Source organism: Ranitomeya imitator, chromosome 2 (assembly GCF_032444005.1).
Source record: "Ranitomeya imitator isolate aRanImi1 chromosome 2, aRanImi1.pri, whole genome shotgun sequence".
NCBI classification, from domain to species: Eukaryota; Metazoa; Chordata; class Amphibia; order Anura; family Dendrobatidae; genus Ranitomeya; species Ranitomeya imitator.
Window position 1 is genome coordinate 358770885 of NC_091283.1, and position 19186 is coordinate 358790070.

Sequence of the window (19186 nt, forward strand, 5' to 3'; positions counted from 1 at the left end):
GGTCCCTACAATACCGGATCCTCTCAGTGGAGATCTTCTATAGAAGAGAGCTTACCTAATTGACCCAACAAGGATGGATATGGACAGGGACATAAAAGCGGAGAGGATGTTACACCTCACCCTAGAGATCCTCTTTCGGCTTACTGGGGAGGTGAGAGATTCTGATGATGTCACATTACATCATTCTTATCTATGGGAATATCGGATGGACAGAACTGGTGAGGAGTCCGAAAATGTCTGTAGTGAGGTCTATTAATGTGTCTCTCCATGTCCAGGATTACACATTAGTGAATTCCTCTAGTGAGCACTGTCAGGCTTCTATGTCTGAAGGATGGGGAAGACGCCTGAGCACAATCAGGGGGCCTTCACCTCGATCCCTGATACAGGAGGACATGAATGACCAGAAGATCCTAGAACTCACCTACAAGATGATTGAGCTGCTGACTGGAGAGGTGACACTGCTGGGAATGTTGGGACAGTATATATGATCGTTGTTTTTTTTAGGTAACTGGGGGGATGACGGTATCATTGTATGTGTCAGGTTCCTATAAGGTGTCACGATGTCACCGTCTATTTCTCTGTGGAGGAGTGGGAGTATTTAGAAGGACACAAAGATCTGTACAAGGACATCATTATGGAGGTTCCCCAGACCATCACATCATCAGGTAATAGAGAGGACTAAATGCACACAGTCTGTAATCATCTGTATGTGAAAAATGAATTCAGTCCCTGTATGTGTTTCCTCCAGTTCTATTCAGTAAGAGGACAACACCAGAGAGATGTCCCCGTCCTCTTCTTCCACAGGACTGTAAAGAAGAAGATCCCAATGTTCCTCAGGATCATCAGGTAGATGGAGAGAAGGTGTCATGAGATCTCCCCTATGATGTGTAGACGGCTGTGAAGGTCTTGTGTTCATTCTTGTTTTATCCACCAGCATTATATGTTTTATGAGAACAGTGGAGATGGCAGGATTAGAGCTGATCATAGATGTGACTTCTCCATCTGTCTATGACTTACAATATTTATTTCAGGGTGAAGATCTGACCCATATTAATTCTACAGAGTCTTATGTGAGGGATGATGAACGATGTAAAGAGGAGATTCCTACAGATAATCGCCCAGGTGAGTTGTAAGCACCAGCTGCAAAGAAGTCACTAGGTGTGGCTGCTTTTTCGGTGGTGTAGTCTGGCCATATCACAATCATGAGATCACCATTTTGCCGCTAGACCACAATATTTTCCTCAGCCCAAAACTGTTAACATTTCTTTGGGCATTTATTGCTCTTCTTCTATAGTCATAAACTTCATTATATTTTCGATCCTAAAAAAATTCAGAATACTGTACAATTGCTTTTATAATGGGGAACACCAAGATCTGCTCTACTATTCTTGTCAGGACTCATTGCAACTCCAATGGTCCATCATAAATGAGTAGCTGCTGTTCGGTCGTGCAAGATGGCGAGAACTGTCAGGTAGTTGGATCAGAACTTGGAGAGCAGAGAAATACAAAATCGGAAGATGCAAGAGTAGTCAGTAAACAGGTCGGGTTACAACAGGAGACAAATAAACAAGCCAGAGGAGAAAAGGCTGTATCTGGCCTCTTCTGGCAATATGCTTCGAGCTTTAGTAGTGTGTGGTGCTTTCCAATTATCTGAAGCAGGGAGCTGATTATTCCAGCTGAACTGCACACACACCCATACTGTGAGAATGAATGGTACCACCATACCTCCCAACTTTTGAAGATGGGAAAGAGGGACAAAGTTTGCAGGGCGCCGCTGCAAATTTTAGGCCACGCCTCTGACCACACCCATTCATAATTAGTCATACCCATATCCACGTCCCAACCACACCCATTTAGCACTGCTGATCACACTGTTTTCATATACAATAATTATATACAAAAAAATATGGCCACATAGTGCCCCATACTGTATAATGGCCACACATGATGCTCCATACTGTATAATGAACACACATAACGCTCCATACTGTATAATGATCGCACTGATGCTCCATACTGTATAATGGCCGCACATGATGCTCCATACTGTATAATGACTGCACATGATGCTCCATACTGTATATTGGCTGCACATGATGCTCCATACTGTATAATGGCCACACAGTGCTCCATACTGTATAATGGTCGCACATGATGCTACATACTGTATAATGACTGCACATGATGCTCCATACTGTATGACGACCACACATGCATACTGTATAACGACCGCACATGATGCTCCATACTGTATAATGACCGCACATGATGCTCCATACTGTATAATGGCCACACAGTGCTCCATACTGTATAATGGCCGCACATGATGCTCCATACTGTATGATGACCACACATGATGTTCCATACTGTATAATGAACACACCTGACGCTCCATACTGTATAATGAACACATGATGCTCCATACTGTATAATGGCCACACATGATGCTCCATACTGTATAATGACCGCACATGATGCTTCATACTGTATAATGGCTGAACATGATGCTCCATACTGTATAATGGCCACACATGATGCTCCATACTGTATAATGACCGCACATGATGCTCCATACTGTATAATGACTGAACATGATGCTCCATACTGTATACTGGCTGCACATGATGCTCCATACTGTATAATGGCCACACACAGTTCTCCATACTGTATAATGATCCCACATGATGCTTAATACTGTATAATGACCCCCCTACTGTATGCATGGCTCATATTCCCCCCTGTATGCATGGCTCATTGTTGTGAATTCTGTGGCCAAGCTCCCTCCTGTGGTCGTGAGTGGTACTTCGGCTGGTTCTGTCTATGAGCTTCCTTTGGTGGATGAGAGTGGTACTGCGGCTTCTGAGTTTCCTTCCTTAGGTGATGAGGTTAAGTCGTTAGGTGCTGCTCTATTTAACTCCACCTAGTGCTTTGATCCTGGCCTCCATTCAATGTTCTAGTATTGGTCTTGCTTTCTCCTGGATCGTTCCTGTGGCCTGTCTATCCTGCATAAGCTAAGTTTTGCTTGTGTTATTTTTGTTTGCTATTTTTTCTGTCCAGCTTGCTATATTGGTTTTTCTTGCTTGCTGGAAGCTCTGGGACGCAGAGGGAGCACCTCCGTACCGTTAGTCGGTGCGGAGGGTCTTTTTGCCCCCTCTGCGTGGTTGTTTGTAGGGTTTTGTGTTGACCGCAAAGCAATCTTTCCTATCTTCGGTCTGTTCAGTAAGTTGGGCCTCACTTTGCTAAATCTATTTCATCTCTGCGTTTGTATTTTCATCTCAACTCACAGTCATTATATGTGGGGGGCTGCCTTTTCCTTTGGGGTATTTCTCTGAGGCAAGCTAGGCTTATTTTTCTTTCTTAGGGCTAGCTAGTTTCTCAGGCTGTGCTCTAGGCGCATAGGACTGGTCAGGAACGCTCCACGGCTACCTCTAGTGTGGTTGGATAGGATTAGGGATTGCGGTCAGCAGAGTTCCCACGTCTCAGAGCTCGTCCTATGTTTTTTGGTAATTGTCAGGTCACTTTGTGTGCTCTGAACTTCAAGGTCCATTGTGGTTCTGAATTACCTGTTCACAACAGCTCATACCCCCCCCCCTCCTGTATGCATGCCTCATTTCCCCCCCCCCCTCCTGTATACATGTCTCATATTCCCCCCCCCCCTATGCATGGCTCATATTATCCCCCCTCCTGTATGCATGGCTCATATTACCCCCCCCCCCTCCTGTATGCATGGCCCTTTCCTCCACCCCCCCCCCCCCTGTATGCATGGCTCATTTCTCCACACACACACCCCCCCCCCTGCGCTCCCCCCACGCTCCCATCTTGAATGGTGCGGCTACCGTCCTCCTTCATCCCCCCTACCCTGTCCCCCGTCCCTCATACTTACCTGTTCCTCACCGCGCGGCCATCCCTCTGGCTCTGTCCCGACTCCCGGCTCAGCACCTTCTTCCTGGGTCAGCGGTCATGTGATACCGCTCATTAAGGGCCATGAATATGCGCATATGCATGGACCTTAATGAGCGGTACAACGTGACAGCTCATTCAGGAGCGCTGCAGAAGCCGAGATCATCGCTGGAGCAGGGTGAGTGTCGTCTTCAAGGAGGGTGGGTGGGAGGCGGCCAGGGGCGCAGGCGGTTGGGCGGGGGGGGGGGGGGGTCGGTCGGGAGGTGACCCAGCTTTTATTAAAAAAAAAAAAAGGCACGTAGTGCGGGACAACTAATGTCCCGCCCGGGATCGCGGGGCTGACTGTCAAAATCAGGACAGTCCCGCGGGATCCGGGACGGTTGGGAGGTATGGGTACCACTGGTCCCAGCCACCTTGTTCTTAGTGGCTGAACAGAGTATGTGCCGCCCAGTTCTTATGTTTCCTACATCTCCTTCATCACTAGCACCGCCTTCATAATAAATAAGGCAGCGCTTGATGATAGGAGCAGTTCAAACAGGAGATGTGATGCACCATTTGCAGAAGCCCTAGAATGACAGAATGGCAGAAAATCAGATCAGAAAAAAAATTAGATTAGATCAGAAAACTCCATAAAGTGACTCCATTTTGTAAATTATGAACTGAAATTAGCATGCAGTGGGTGTTGCTGAAAAAAAAATTGCACAAACGTCATTCTATTGTCCAACACATAGTGCTCAGATTGTGATCCCGGAGACAAACTAAATTAAGTGGGTTCTTCACTACTGAAATGGCAAATACATGGATGCTAAATGTGGTTTGTGAACACTGCAAGGCTCAGGAGTGAGGGGGAAGTTTGATTTTGGGAAAGTGGATTTTGCTGGACTGGTTTACGGAAGATATGTTGCTTTTCAAAAGCCTTTGAGACTCCAATAATGTGGAAATCTCTTTTTTTATGGACCATTGTGGGACTTGGTTTTTTACGGGATACGTAGCAGTTTTTATAAGTATTATTTTTGACTACATAACATTTTTTGGTTGTTTTTTCTTGCACTTCTTAGGAAGCCAAATGAACAAACAGTTGAACACCACGTGTTTCTGGTTTATGCCATGAGGTCTTCTAATAGACTGTGATCTGTCATTCTCTTAGTGAATAATTCAGTTTTCCTACATACCTTGCCTTTTTCATGCTTCCATATGTGACTATGGAACATTTAAGAGAAATGTTCAAAAATATAAATTTTAAGGTTGTTTTATTAAAAAGAATAATTGATTTTATTTCTTGGCAGATGACTCTACAATGACCATGACATCAGAGGGACAACTGACATCTTTGATTTTTAAATCAGATGACCTTGAGATCACACATGAATTGAATGCCATTACTCCAGATATACCATCATCCTTTTACTGCAAAGATCTATCATCTGATCCTGTGACAGAGGTCATATCTCCTGATACATTACAGACTGCAAAGAATAATAAAAGTTACAAAAGAGGCATTAAAAAACTAATTGCTGTTAAAGCAAAGAAGGCATTTTCACATTCAGAACATGTAATTAGTTTTCCCCTCGAAACGTCTTTTGTTGAACATAAAAAAATTCACACAGAAGAGAAGAGATTTTCTTGTTCCAACTGTGGGAAATATTTCACCCGGAAATCAGATCTTATTAGGCATGAGAGAATTCATACTGGGGAGAAGCCATATTCATGTCCCGAATGCGGGAAATGTTTTAACCTGAAATCTCATCTTGTTAATCACCAGGGAACTCACACAGGGGAGAAGCCTTATTCATGTTCAGAATGTAGGAAACGTTTTAACCGGAAATCGTATCTTGTTAAACACCAGAGAACTCACTCAGGGGACAAACCTTTTTCATGTTCAGAATGTGGGAGAAGTTTTACAGAGAAATCAAATCTTATCGCACATCAGAGAACTCACACAGGGGAGAAACTATATTTATGTTCAGAATGTGGAAAATATTTCAGCCGCAAATGGTCTCTTATTAAGCACCAGAAAATTCACACAAGGAATAAGCTTTTATCCTGTTTAGAATGTGGGAAATATTTTGTCCGGAAATCGCATCTTCTTATACACCAGAGAAGTCACACAGGGGAGAAGCCTTTTTCATGTTCGGAATGTGGGAGGAGTTTTTCGCAGAAATCAAATCTTATCTCGCATCAGAGATATCACACAGGGGAGAAACAATATTTATGTTCAGAATGTGGGAAATATTTTATCTGCAAATCTCATCTTGTTAAGCACCAGAGACTCCACACAGGCGAGAAGCCTTTTTCATGTTCAGAATGTGAGAAATGTTTTATCCAGAAATGGCACCTTATTAGGCATCAAAAATCTCACTCTCCGATTATTGGATCTCAAGGACTTCAGGGCTTAGCCCAGTGTCTGGGTTAGGTTATCTCTTTTGTTAACACGTTCCTTTAACAGAAGATGGTAGATTGTATCTAGGTGACTAGGGTAAATATTCTAGTGTCCCTTCACCTCAACATGTCTAAAACCAGAGTTTGATCAGTACAGAATCCACTCGTGGGAGTTCCAACCTTGTCATCCTGGGATCACCTAAAGCACCCTTTTTCTCTTTGAAAATAAAGTGTCTATTGCGAGAAATGTGGTCACAAATTCATTGGTGTCGAAAACAACTAAAACCTCTTTGTATCTGCTGTGGGGCAAAATACAGCCATTCCTCCTTGTTTCCAGACTTAGGGGGGGTTTATTGTTGTGAAGGCCTCAAGTATTTATGCTGTGCAATGCTTGTACATGAGTGAAAGATCTTTCAATCGAGTACCACTGGGGAGATTTTCCTTATCAGCCAATTTCTAATTTGCAACACATCATTTGATGTTTATTTGTTAGAGTGAAGCTGTAGGCTTCAATATGTTGGCCGCAGCATTCAATCCACTCAGTATGAACAAGCACAGAGGCAACATTAGGAGTGCAGTACTGTAGCACCGGTGTCCCTCCATATGTCTCCCAGGATTACCGCCATAGCCCCCGTCCCGCACTTCCTCCTCCTTCTCTGGCGGCTGCCTGGGGTCTGCACATGACTTTCAGATCCCTGGGCACTGTTCTTACGGTGCGCGCTCCCTCCTTCTTAAAGGGGCCACGTGTGCGCTATCTTAAAGTGTCCCCAGCCAATGACTGGGAGGTACTTAATATTTAAAGCACCTCCACCTGAAGGGAGATGCCTGAGCAATGTGTAGTTAGTTCGTTATTTTCATGCTAGGTGTCAGGTCCCCAGTACCCATCAGTTAGACCATCTCTCCAGTCTGTCTGGCCGTATTTGCCTTGACTATCGGTATACCAGCCAGACCAGTCCGCAACTGCCAGTGCCTATCTGTATACCAGCCATACACATCAGCATCTGTGCACCTGCCGTGCCTGTCTACATCGACTGTACTCCCCTAGCGTGCCGTTCCAGCTACTTATCCATTTGGGGTCAGTTGTCGTGTGTCTGAGGTCTGTCCTGGAGTAGCAGCTGGTGTCCATCGGGAGCCAAACCAAACCCCACCATGAAGGGCTCTAGTGAAGAATCAGGTGCTCACCTAGTCATACCCCTCCAGGCTCTCCTCGGACCAAGGCACAGTGGTTCCACCGTTCCCATTACCAGTAATAAACCATAGACTACCTTGACATTTTCTTATTTACTGTCAGAAAAATCCAATCTGTTTTATGCCTAATAATATTTGATCATATAACTGACAAGTTTTCTGAACAATTGCAATAATAGAGATCAATAATCAATAGGGAATCCTTTTGGATTTTCATATTGGCTACATTAATTCTGGCCTCCATCCTGAAGTAGTGTCCCTCAGCCTGTAATAATGCTTATTTTGTAATATGGTTCCTAATCCTGTAATAATGTCACTAAACCTGTAATAATGGCCCCAAGCCTTTAGTAATGTCCCCAATCCTATAATATTTCCCCTGTTCTGTAACATTTTCTCCAATCCTGTAATAATGTCGCCAATCCTAAAATTGGTGACATTATAGGATTGGCCCCAATAACCCTTATCCTGTAATAAAATCCCCAAGCTTGTAATAATGTCCCCAATCCTGTAATAATGTCTCAACCTGTAATAATGGTAATGCATTAAAGATATGACGTATCCATATGTCCAAGGTCTGTAAGTACCAACCGACCTGGACGTATAGTAACATGAAATGTTGGGAAGGAGTTAAACTAAATGTTCAGCCCCAATAAAATACCTACACTCCCCTCACGTGCCGGCTCTGTTCCAATGGTGTCGGCACTTGCAGTCCCGGGGCTGTGATGCGGTAGAATGACACATGATGTCCTGCGCCCAATCATCACTGTCATCACTGTCTCTGCTTTTGTACACACTGAAAAAATATTTCCTAAAGAATATCCCTGTATTTCGCACCATCCATCTTCCCCTCGTCTCGGATTATTTTCCCTCTCTGCTGCCAAAAAACGTAACCCATAAGCATAATTCTGTCACTACATTTCACTGTGTGGAGGTAATCTTGTGGTGATGAGCTGTTGGTTTGGCGCCAAACATTGCATTTCCTTTGGTAGCCAGAAAGTTAAATTTTGGTCTCATCTGACCAAAGAACCTTCCTCCATACATTTGGGGAGTGTTCCACGTATCTTTAGGCAAAATCAAAACAAGCTGTACAGGTTTTGTGCGTAAGTAAAGGCATTAGTCTGCCCACTCTTCCACCTCTCAGGACTTACAGCTTATTATAGTCGTATGGACAAGTACTCCAGTCTCTACTTGGGAACTCTGCAGCTCCTTTACAGTTACCTTCGGTCTCTGTGCTGTTTTTCTGATTAATGCCCTCCTTGCCCAGGCTGAGAGTTTTGGCGGTCTACCCTCTCTTGGCAGGTTTGTTGTGGTAACCTGTACTTTCTCTTTCCCCCATGAAGGCACCACAGAGAGAGAGGTGATCCACTCCCAGGGATAGAAAACCTGCAGATAAAAAGGTGGTGGGGGTTCGCTGCCTCGGCTGGGGCGGTTGACTGAAGCGCCACTGCCGAGGTCAGCGGACCTTGAGGGTGTGTGGAGAGATGTGGCAGAAGATATGGAGAAGAGCACCTCTCCCGGATCGTGTCCTGGTCTGCCTCATTGCGCGTGACGTCCGGGGCAGCAGTGCGCACACGTGAGAGGCGTGCCTTTATGACGCGAGCGGGCGCCGCAATGCATTACTGGGAACCAGTACTGCGCATGTGCAAGGTCCCTAATGATGCTGACGGCGCATTGCATTACTGGCAAAGCTAAACCACACAGAAAGAGACATGTTGAATAGGAGATCGACAGGACTGAATAGATTACCAAAAATAGATATTTATTACAAAAAAGGTAAGCAAACAACAACATTAAAAACAATTAAAAAAGCACAAAAATACCCATAATGACAGGAGTAAAGAACATATCCCACAAACTGAGATGTTTTTGGCACCTGAGAGGGCTAGGACATATAGTAGAACCCCTTCAATAACAACAATACATAGCAGGTAATCAAGTAACTGCTCAAAATAAATTTAATAACAATGGAGGGCGCCCATCCTAGCTAATACCTGCAAGACATAATAGGCAGAATGGACAGCATGGACAATATTACAGATAAATGAGCAAAGGTATTACACACCTACAATATATGTGGCATCATCAAGCCCCCTAAACTGCCATATCGTCACAGAAGCTATAATAAGCCAAATATAGTAACCTGGTCAGACATCAATACCAGTCGATAAGCATTCATATCAGAGGGAGCATCGTATTAATGTATACCAGTAAGGCTACGTTCACATTTGCGTTGTTGGGCGCAGCGTCGTCGACACAACGCATGTCAAAACGCATACACAACGCAGTGTTTTTTGACGCATGCGTTGTCCTATACAATTTAAGATCAAAAACGCCCCCAAAAATACATTAAGTTAAAAGGCGCATGCGTCAAAAAACGCGGCTCAACGCAGGCACCTGCGCCTTATGCGTTTTTCATAGACACTAATGTGTTTTTTTTTTTGCGCATTTACGACGCAGGTGCGTTGCATGCGTTTTTCTTCGGAAATGTGACGCATCAAAACTGCAACCTGTAGAGTCGTCCGCGCCCTGTCTGGTGCGCCAAAAAAATGCATGCGTCATACAACGCATGACAACGCATACTGGCATGCTCCCCCCCATGTTAAAGATAGGGGCGCATAACGCATGCATCGGTATCCGTCGACGACGCTGCGCCCAAAGACGCATATGTGAACGTAGCCTAAGGTGTGCGGTGCCCAAAGCCTATTGAAGGTATAAACCAATAACTAGGAGTCCAGTCCGTCCTATCTGTCAGAGTGCCTGAAAGTCCGTGGGGCTATGTTGCCCTACGCGTGTCGCCACACGAAAGCAGCTTCATCAGGGGCAAGTATGTCCGCTTGCACAGCCTTATCACTTAAATATAACTTACATAATAGTAGGATCAGCCTCAGCGTGGGAAGAAGCGTCGGACACGAGACCGGAAATGGCAACGGCGTTGTTGTCTGTGTAGTGCGCACGCGCGAAGACACCGAATGGTGTCAATGCTCAAGGCTGGCCGTGCGGCCGGAAGTAGAGGAGGAACCATGGCAACCAGGTTAGTATACGTACAAACAACAACATGAGAAAAATATAGATGAAGAAAGATAATTATACAGAAAACCTTACATATGAAAAGATTACAGACCCAAAATACCGTGCAAAGTTGCCCCTGGCCAGGGTGATCGCAATAATTATTTAATAGAGAGATGGCGTTGTTACTCGTATAATGCGCATGCGCAAAGACACCGAGTGGTGTCAGCACTGAAAACTGTCAGTGCGACCGGAATTATATTACTGGCAAAGCTGTGGCCTGGCACACAGCGCTCCCTCCTGGAACGGAGCTTGTGGGAGGTCCCGGAATAGAAATTTAAACAGTGGGAACGCCTGGAACAGGGCTTCACATGGAGCTTGGCGCCCCTACCGGCATAAGCGACCAGGAGCTTCCACAGGATCATGCATCGCAGGGTCAGTCTCCCCATGATGGGCAGCAGTCCCACCAGCAGCTGCGACAGCAGAGGAAGCGGACAAAGAAGTATTCCCATCGACGCAGCGGTAGCAACCACTCGGGCTCTCAACATAGTAAGAGCTCAAGCGTGGTTGCCAGCGGAAAAAGGAATCCATAGTTGTAAATGGTTTCTCCCTGAATCCGATATCCTTCTTTCTGCTGGGATGGTAAGTGAATTTCCTGAAAGTCCACTTTGTAATTAGGGTCCTGTTTTCCTCATAGAGAAAGAAGTGTACCACCAAGTCTAAACATAGGATTTGTGCGCTCTGTCCAGAGGAACTACCCGCTACTCGGGGAAAGAGACTCTGTGATTCTTGTATAGAACAGACAATTTGCGAGAAGTCCTCGAAGTTTGTTGCAGACCTCTGATTAGAAATCAGGTGGAGGATACCCTCAACTCCCTGCAGAAATCAGGGGAAAAAGCAGCGAAAAGCCAAACATAGATCCCCGGAGTCTGAGTCTAGTAGAAGAGACAGCGAAGCAAGCGACTCCGATTCATCTTCTTCCTCGTCATCGTGCTTAGAAGGTGGTCGTAGCTGTTTTCAAATAGGGGAAACAGTCTGATTAAAGCGGTTAGAACCACCATGGGTCTAGTGGACCCTTGGCCCAAGAAAACTGTTCAGGATATAATGTTTAGTGGGCTAGAGCAGAAAACTAGGAGGTCATTCCCATTAAATGAGAAAATTGAGTGATTATTTAAAAGAGAATGGAAGAAGCCAAAAAAAGGTCCTTCTAACCCTAAAAAGGAAAATATCCTTTTGAGGATCCTGTTTCTTCTTTTTTGGGAAAAGGCACCAAAGTTGGACATGGCAATCGCCAAAGCTTCCAAAAAATTTACCCTACCTTTCGAGGATATGGGAGTGCTAAAAGACCACATGGGGGGGCTAAAGTCAGCTTTTGCCGCCACCTGTACGGCTAGGTCACTAATGATTTGGATGGATCACTTGAAATCGCAGCTAAAAGACAAAACCCCTGGAGACACAATTCAAAATGTTTTTTTCTATAATGAGGGGGCGGCGGCATCTGCGGATTTGGTCAGGCTAGCCTCTAGATCGGGTTCTTTTTCTAAAGCCGCTAGGCGAGCCTTCTGGCTTAAGTGCTTTCCGGGGGACCTTCAGACAAAGTTAAAATTGTGCTCTGTTCCCTGCAAGGGTGAGTTCCTGTTCGGACCCACACAAGACCATATCCTAGATAATGCAGGGGATAAAAAGAAATCCTTCCCTAATTTCTCTGGTCATTCCTATAAATGGCCCTTTCGGAGTAGATTTATCCAGAGGAAGCCCCTAAAAAAAACAGAATAGGCGGGAGGATAAAAGGAGTAGAGGCAAGGGGTTCATGTTCAACAAGCCCATCATCAACAAAAAGCAATCCCAATGAGGGTGTTTCCCAGGTGGGGGGGGGTTATCTTTCTCCCAGCCTGGGAAAAAATATCCAGCAGTGTGTGCATTCTGAATATGATAAAATCAGGACTAAAACTAAACTTCGATTTCCCCCCCCCATCCTTCATCGTGACCCTGCAATGACCCTCAAAAGAGGAACAGCTGGCCTTCCCCCATCCTTCATCGTGACCCTACAATGACCCTCAAAAGAGGAACAGTTGGCCTTACAACAGGAGATTCTGGACCTATTGGAGAAGGCCATTCTTCAGGAGGTCCCTCACCAAGAAAGAAGCGAAAGGTTTTACTTCCCTCTTTTCTTAAGGAGCAAGCCAAGACGGGTCATTCAGGACAATTGTAAACTTAAAAAACTAAACAAATGTTTGGAAGTGCAGCCCTTCAAGATAGAAAAACAATAGTCAGCGGTGAAAATGCTATTTCCTTCCTGTTTCATGACTGTGTTAGACCTAAAGGACGCGTACTATCATGTCCCCATCCACGAAAACTATCGTAGATTCCTCAGGGTGGCAGTCACAATGCAGGGGGAGATAAAACATCAGTTCAGAGCCCTTCCATTTGGTTTGGCTATCGCCCCTTGGATATTCACCAAAATAGTGGCAAAGGTAATGGCACACTTAAAGGGGCACTGTCACCTGAATTTGGAGGGAACAATCTTCAGCCATGGAGGCGGGGTTTTTGGGTTTTTGATTCACCCTTTCCTTACCCTCTGGCTGCATGCTGGCTGCAATATTGGATTGAAGTTCATTCTCTGTCCTCCATAGTACACGCCTGCACATGGCAATCTTGCTGAGGATGTTGTCCATCTTTGACCCTTGGGTTCTTCCGGATCTCCCGGACCTTCTTTCCCAGGGGCCGGTGGCGCATCTGCCGGTAAAATCTTACACTTGACAGTATGGAACTTGAAAGGTAATTTTTGAGCAATAGGGGGTTCTCACCAAATTTAGTCGCCACTCTTTTACAAAGTAGAAAACCTGTAACTGCTAGATCATATGGGAGAATCTGGAAAAAATTTGTCAGTTTCAGGCGCCAGTTTGGATGGGGAGGTTCCACTTACGGCCATATTAGAGTTTCTACAGAAAGGTCTGGAGCAAGGGCTGGCCACAAGCACTTAGAAAGTTCAGGTTGCGGCGCTAGGAGCCTTGTACAATTTTGACCTGGCAGGGAATCGCTGGATAGCCAGATTTCTAAAGGCAGCAAGCAGATCTAGGCTCATCCTCTCTCGTGGTACTCCCCCCTGGGACCTGAATTTGGTCCTCTCAGCTCCAACTAAGGCCCCCTTTGAACCTCTATCAGAAGCCTTTCTGAAAGTTTTGTCACTTAAGACTTCTCTTCTCGTGGCTCTAACGTCAGCTCGTAGAGTCAGCAATATCCAGGCACTATCGGCATACCCGCCTTTCACACAGGTTTTAGAGAATAGAGTTCTTAAAACTGACCCGGCCTACCTTCCAAAAGTGGCATCACGGTTTGACAAGTCTCAGGAGATATCCCTCCCTTCCTTCTGTCCCAATCCCAAAAATAGGAGTGAGGAAGCCTTACATACCCTAGATGTCAATGTAGGAGAACGTGGTCAAATTCTGTGCTGCTGAATCATGTAGTCCAAAGGTATTGTTAAAAAGTGGTCTTTTTTTAACGCGTTTCTGAGTTTCAAAGAACACCATCAGGAAATACCACATAAGAATTTTCTTATGTGGTATTTCCTGATGAAGGAGTTCTTTGAAACTCAGAAATGGGTTGAATAAAGACCACTTTTTAACAATACCTTTGGACTACATCAGTGTTCCCCAACTCCGGTCCTCAAGAGACACCAACAGGTCATGTTTTCAGGATCTCCTTAGTATTGCACAGGTGATAATTGCATCACATGGACAGGCAAGTATTCAATCACCTGTGCAATACTAAGGAAATCCTGAAAACATGACCTGTTGGTGGCTCTTGAGGACCGGAGTTGGGGATCACTGGACTACATGATTCAGCAGCGCAGAATTTGACCGCGTTCTTCTACATTGTAGGATCTGCAGCAGCGAATCTTTCCAATGCTTGTCTTAAGCTACTTCTGGTGAGTGCTTTTACCTTGCATTGACTGCTCAATCTCAGATAAAACCATATTGCGCTATTTTCCTCCAACAGTTTTCATACCCTAGATATCAGGAGATGCATAATCCAATATCTAGTGGCCATACGGGAGTGTAGGAAGGATAGGTCTCTTTGTGTGCTTCCAGGTTCCATGGAAGGGGCAGAAAGCATCCAAGGGCACACTTTCAAGGTGGATAAGAGACGCTATCGCCCTGTCATACTCCTCACATGGGGCAGCCATTCTGGAGAAAATAAAGGCCCACTCAACAAGAGCAGTGGCAACTTCCTGGGCGGAAAGAGACGATGCCTCGATAGAACAGATATGTAGAGCCGCTGCTTGGTCTTCCCCCTCTACTTTCTTTAACCACTGTCGGCTGGACCTAGCCTCCTCTTCAGACCCTACCTTCGGGAGAAGGGTTCTGGAACAGTGGTCCTTCCTGAATCTGCATATATCTGCAATTCTCTCCTTGGTGCCATCATGGGGGAAAGAGAAAAATATAGTTACCGATAACTGTATTTCTCTGAGCCCATGACGGCACCCGTACATTCCCTGCTTTCACGTGTGGGTTTGCACACTTAGATAACTTAATGTTATGTTTAAAAAAATTTTTAAAAAAATTTCCACGTGGTGTCTCTAATAAATTTCAGAAGTAATTATGAATATTTTTTAGTTATTCATGTTGTTGATCAGAAGTTCCCTTAGTGCTCTCTAAAATAACTGATGCAGGAAATAGGTACTGTCTTTTTATCTGTAGGTTTCCTCTCCGTGGGGGCAGACTCCCTCTCTCTGTGGTGCCGTCATGGACTCAGAGAAATACCGTTATCAGTAAGTAACTATATTTTTCCATTTTGGGTATGTGCACCTGTTGCGGATTTTGATGCGTTTCCGCAGCGTTTTTGGACATGCGGAATTGCCTCAAATCCACAGTGTGTTGTGCACACAATGTTAATCAATGGGAAATACAATGACGCTGTGCACATGCTGCGGAAAAAAACGTGCGGAATCACAGCTTTTTATTTTCTGCATCATGTCAAATCTTTTTGGGGATCTGCAGCATTTCTGCACCCATTGACTTACATTGATTCAGTCAAAACTGCAGGATCTGCGGAGTTGCCTGCAAGAAACGTTGCAAATCGGGAGGGGGAAGAGTGTATGGGCGGAGACTGTGTATGTGCGGGGAAGATGTGCGTGTCTGTGTGCGGGTGTTTGTATCTGTATGTGTGCGGGTGTCTGTGGGGCGGTGTGTGTCTGTGTGCGGGGGTCTGCGGAGCTGTGCAGGGATGTCTTGGGGTCTGCGGAGCTGTGTGGGTGTGTGCGGAGCTGTGTGAGTGTGTGTGGGGCTGTGTGTGCGGGTCTGTATGTAGGCAGGCATTGTCCGATGGGACTTCTAGTCCCATCCGGCTATACCTGCTACAGTGACAGGTAGCCGGATGATGGGACAGTATAGTCCCATCATCCGGATACTGTGTTCAAGTGTAAAAAACAAAACACATACACACATATAGACATACAGTACATACAACATAGAGTACATACTCGCCAATCACCTAGTCCCAGAAGCCCTCGATCACCTGTAAGAAATATAGTAATAATGCAACAATATACTCTCTGATCCACAGTAATCCATTTAATAACGAGTGTCCCACGATGATCTCCCATGGAGAGCTGTCACATCAGCAGATGCGACTGCTCTTTAGGGGCTCCGGAGATACAATGACCGAAGGTATCCTTCCGCACTGTATCCCCCCGCCGCTGTGAGTACAGTATAGTTCATACTGTCACTTACAGCACAGCTGCGTGGGAAAATTCTCACGCAGAAGTGCCGTAAAGTGAGAGCAATGAACTCATTGAACCCTCAGTGATAACACTGCAGGAGCCATTGTCTCCTGTCAGTATTTCACTGGAGGCCTATAGAGCTGTCACATCTTTTGATGTGACAGCTCTATAGGGTAGATTGTCGTGGGACACTCGTTATTAATTGGACTGAGTCGGACAGGGAGTGTACGGTTGGTTCATTATTTTTTGTAAGCAATCGATGGCTTTGGGGCATTAGGCATGGTTGTAAGTATGGTGAAATTAAGAATATTAAAATATTTTTTTCTGGCTGTCTTTTTTTAACTCTTTCAGTACTGTAGGATTAGTAATGAATAGGTGTCTTATTAACGCCTCTCAATTACTAACCAGGCTTAATGTTACCTTACAATACAAAGGTGACATTAACCCCTTATTACCCCATATGCCACCGCTACAGGGCAGTGGGAAGACAGAGGCTTAGTAACGGAATTGGCACATCCTACAGATGCACCATTTCTGGGGCGGCTGGGAGCTGGTATTTGTAGCCGGGGGGAGGGCAATATCCATGCCCCCTCTCTAGGCCATGAATATCAGCCCGCAGCTGTCTGCATAGCCTTACTGGCTATAAATTATAGGGGGACCCCACGTCATTTTTTGGGGGTCCTCCTATTTTGATAGCCAGTAAAGGCTAAATATACAGCTACTGGCTATAAATTATAGGGGGACCCCACATCATTTTTTGGGGGGGTCCCCCTATTTTGATAGCCAGTAAAGGCTAAATATACAGCTGTGGGCTGATATTGCCTTGGAAGCTCCAGCTTTCCCATTCTGGACTTGAAAATTGCGCGGGAGCCCACTCGATTTTTTTTTTTTTGTTTATTAAGCAGATGTTGTGTTTTGAGGCCGGGGTCATACATGTGAGAAACTCACACCTCAATACCCAGCACTGCAGCTGGCACTCAGGTCTAGAGTTTTCGGCTGCATGTATTTCTGTGCAGCTGAACGAACACTCCGGTCCCAGTGCCGTCTGCAGTGCCGGCTATTGAGGCGCGACACTCGTGCGAGTTTTTCGCAAGTGTGACCCCAGCCTAACGCAGATTTTGTTTGTGTCTTTATTTATCACTTTATGTACCATTTTATTATGTTTATTACTCAACATTGGGCTTGGTATTATCTATCTATCTATCTAGCAGTGTGTGTAAACATTATTCTTCAATGGAGTATGTAAATGAAGAGGTTGGACAAGAAATTATTATTATTAATGACATCACAATTCTTTTTTTTGTTCAATAATAGATCTTTATTTAGCTTTCACGCCGATGTCCTGACGCTAAGAGTTTGTTGCATTGATCACAGAGCCCCTTAAAATAAAAAGGTTTTAAATCATAATAACAACCCAAAACATCCAAATGTCCCTGATCAAAAGTTCACATACCCCATTTCTTAAAAAAAGGTCTGTCAGCATATATGGCAACACTGGCTGCCGGGGGAGGGGGGGGAAGAGGGGACCTGCAACCAAATCCAAATGACCAAATTGTGGGAACCTACTAAGATCTGTTGTCATTGAACCTGAGGGTTCTGGGACATCAGAGGCGGTGTGTGATGCCTCGTGGCGGCGGCGCTGTCTCTTTGCCTCTGTGAAGGAAAAAAAAAAAAAGGTCTGTCAGCATATATGGCAACACTGGCTGCCGGGGGAGGGTGGGGGAAGATTTGACCTGCAACTGAATCCAAATCACATAATTGTGGGAACCTACTCGGATCAGTTGTCGATGACCCGGAGGGCACTGGGTCAGTTGACCCGGAGGGCACTGATACAGAAGAGGCAACACTGGCTGCCGGGGGAGGGGGTGTTTAGAGGGGACCAGCAACCGAATCAAAATCACATAATTGTGGGAACCTACTCGGATCTGTTGTCGTTGACCCGGAGGGCACTGGGTCAGTTGACCCGGAGGGCACTGATACAGAAGAGGCTGTGTGGGATGCCTCGTGGCGGCGGCGCTGTCTCTTTGCCTCTGTGAAGGGAAAAAAAAAGGTCGGTCAGCAGATAGCTGTGCCACATAGTGCTCTTCAACGTTCATACTGCCCCATAGCTGTGACACATAGTGGCTCTGCAACGTTCAAACTGCCCCATAGCTGTGCCACATAGTGGCTCTGCAACGTTCATACTGGCCCATAGCTGTGACACATAGTGGCTCTGCAACGTTCAAACTGCCCCATAGCTGTGACACATAGTGGCTCTGCAACGTTCAAACTGCCCCATAGCTGTGCCACATAGTGGCTCTGCAACGTTCATACTGCCCCATAGCTGTGACACATAGTGGCTCTGCAACGTTCAAACTGCCCCATAGCTGTGCCACATAGTGGCTCTGCAACGTTCATACTGGCCCATAGCTGTGCCACATAGTGGCTCTGCAAGGTTCAAACTGCCCCATAGCTGTGACACTTTGTGGCTCTGCAACGTTCATACTGGCCCATAGCTGTGACACATAGTGGCTCTGCAACTTTCAAACTGCCCCATAGCTGTGACACATAGTGGCTCTGCAACGTTCATACTGGCCCAAAGCCCTATAAAAATCCATGCAGCGTACCCCCTATTCCCATTAATCACCCAATTAACCCTTCTGCGTGCCATACTTTTGGGTACCTGCGTACTGACCTCTGCGAATCTCATTGCGAAGCTCCTGCAGGCGCTCTGGCCTTTTGGACTTGAGATCGCCCCATTTTTTCACAATCTGGGCCTTACTGCGAGTTATCCCAAACCGCTTCCTGAGGCCCTCACACACCACACGGACAACTTCCTCCTTGTGCTGGTTGCGGTGCAGCACCAGCCCAGTTGTCTCGTACTGCATCCGATCCATTGTTCCAATAAGGAACTTGAGCTCTGGGATGCCCAGAGGAGGATCACGGCGACTGGCAGCCATTATCAGGATGTCAGGGATCCAAAACAAGCTAACGCAGGCACGCCGGAACGCT

General features: G+C 45.6%; 1 protein-coding gene across 2 annotated transcripts in view; it reads left to right on the forward strand.

The window, feature by feature from the left end:
- The window catches only part of LOC138663821 (zinc finger protein 182-like), a 113834-nt gene extending 107311 nt beyond the window's left edge, over positions 1 to 6523 (forward strand). The window contains exons 2-6 of one of the 2 annotated variants that reach the window (XM_069750163.1): positions 2 to 452; positions 542 to 665; positions 749 to 846; positions 1032 to 1122; positions 5187 to 6523. In XM_069750163.1, the coding sequence (XP_069606264.1) occupies positions 165 to 452; positions 542 to 665; positions 749 to 846; positions 1032 to 1122; positions 5187 to 6313 (1728 nt within the window). In that variant the 5' untranslated portion in view covers positions 2 to 164 and the 3' untranslated portion in view covers positions 6314 to 6523. The remainder of the gene's footprint in view (position 1; positions 453 to 541; positions 666 to 748; positions 847 to 1031; positions 1123 to 5186) is intronic. The other variant, XM_069750165.1, reaches the window with a different exon arrangement.
- Positions 6524 to 19186: the final 12663 nt, after the last annotated feature.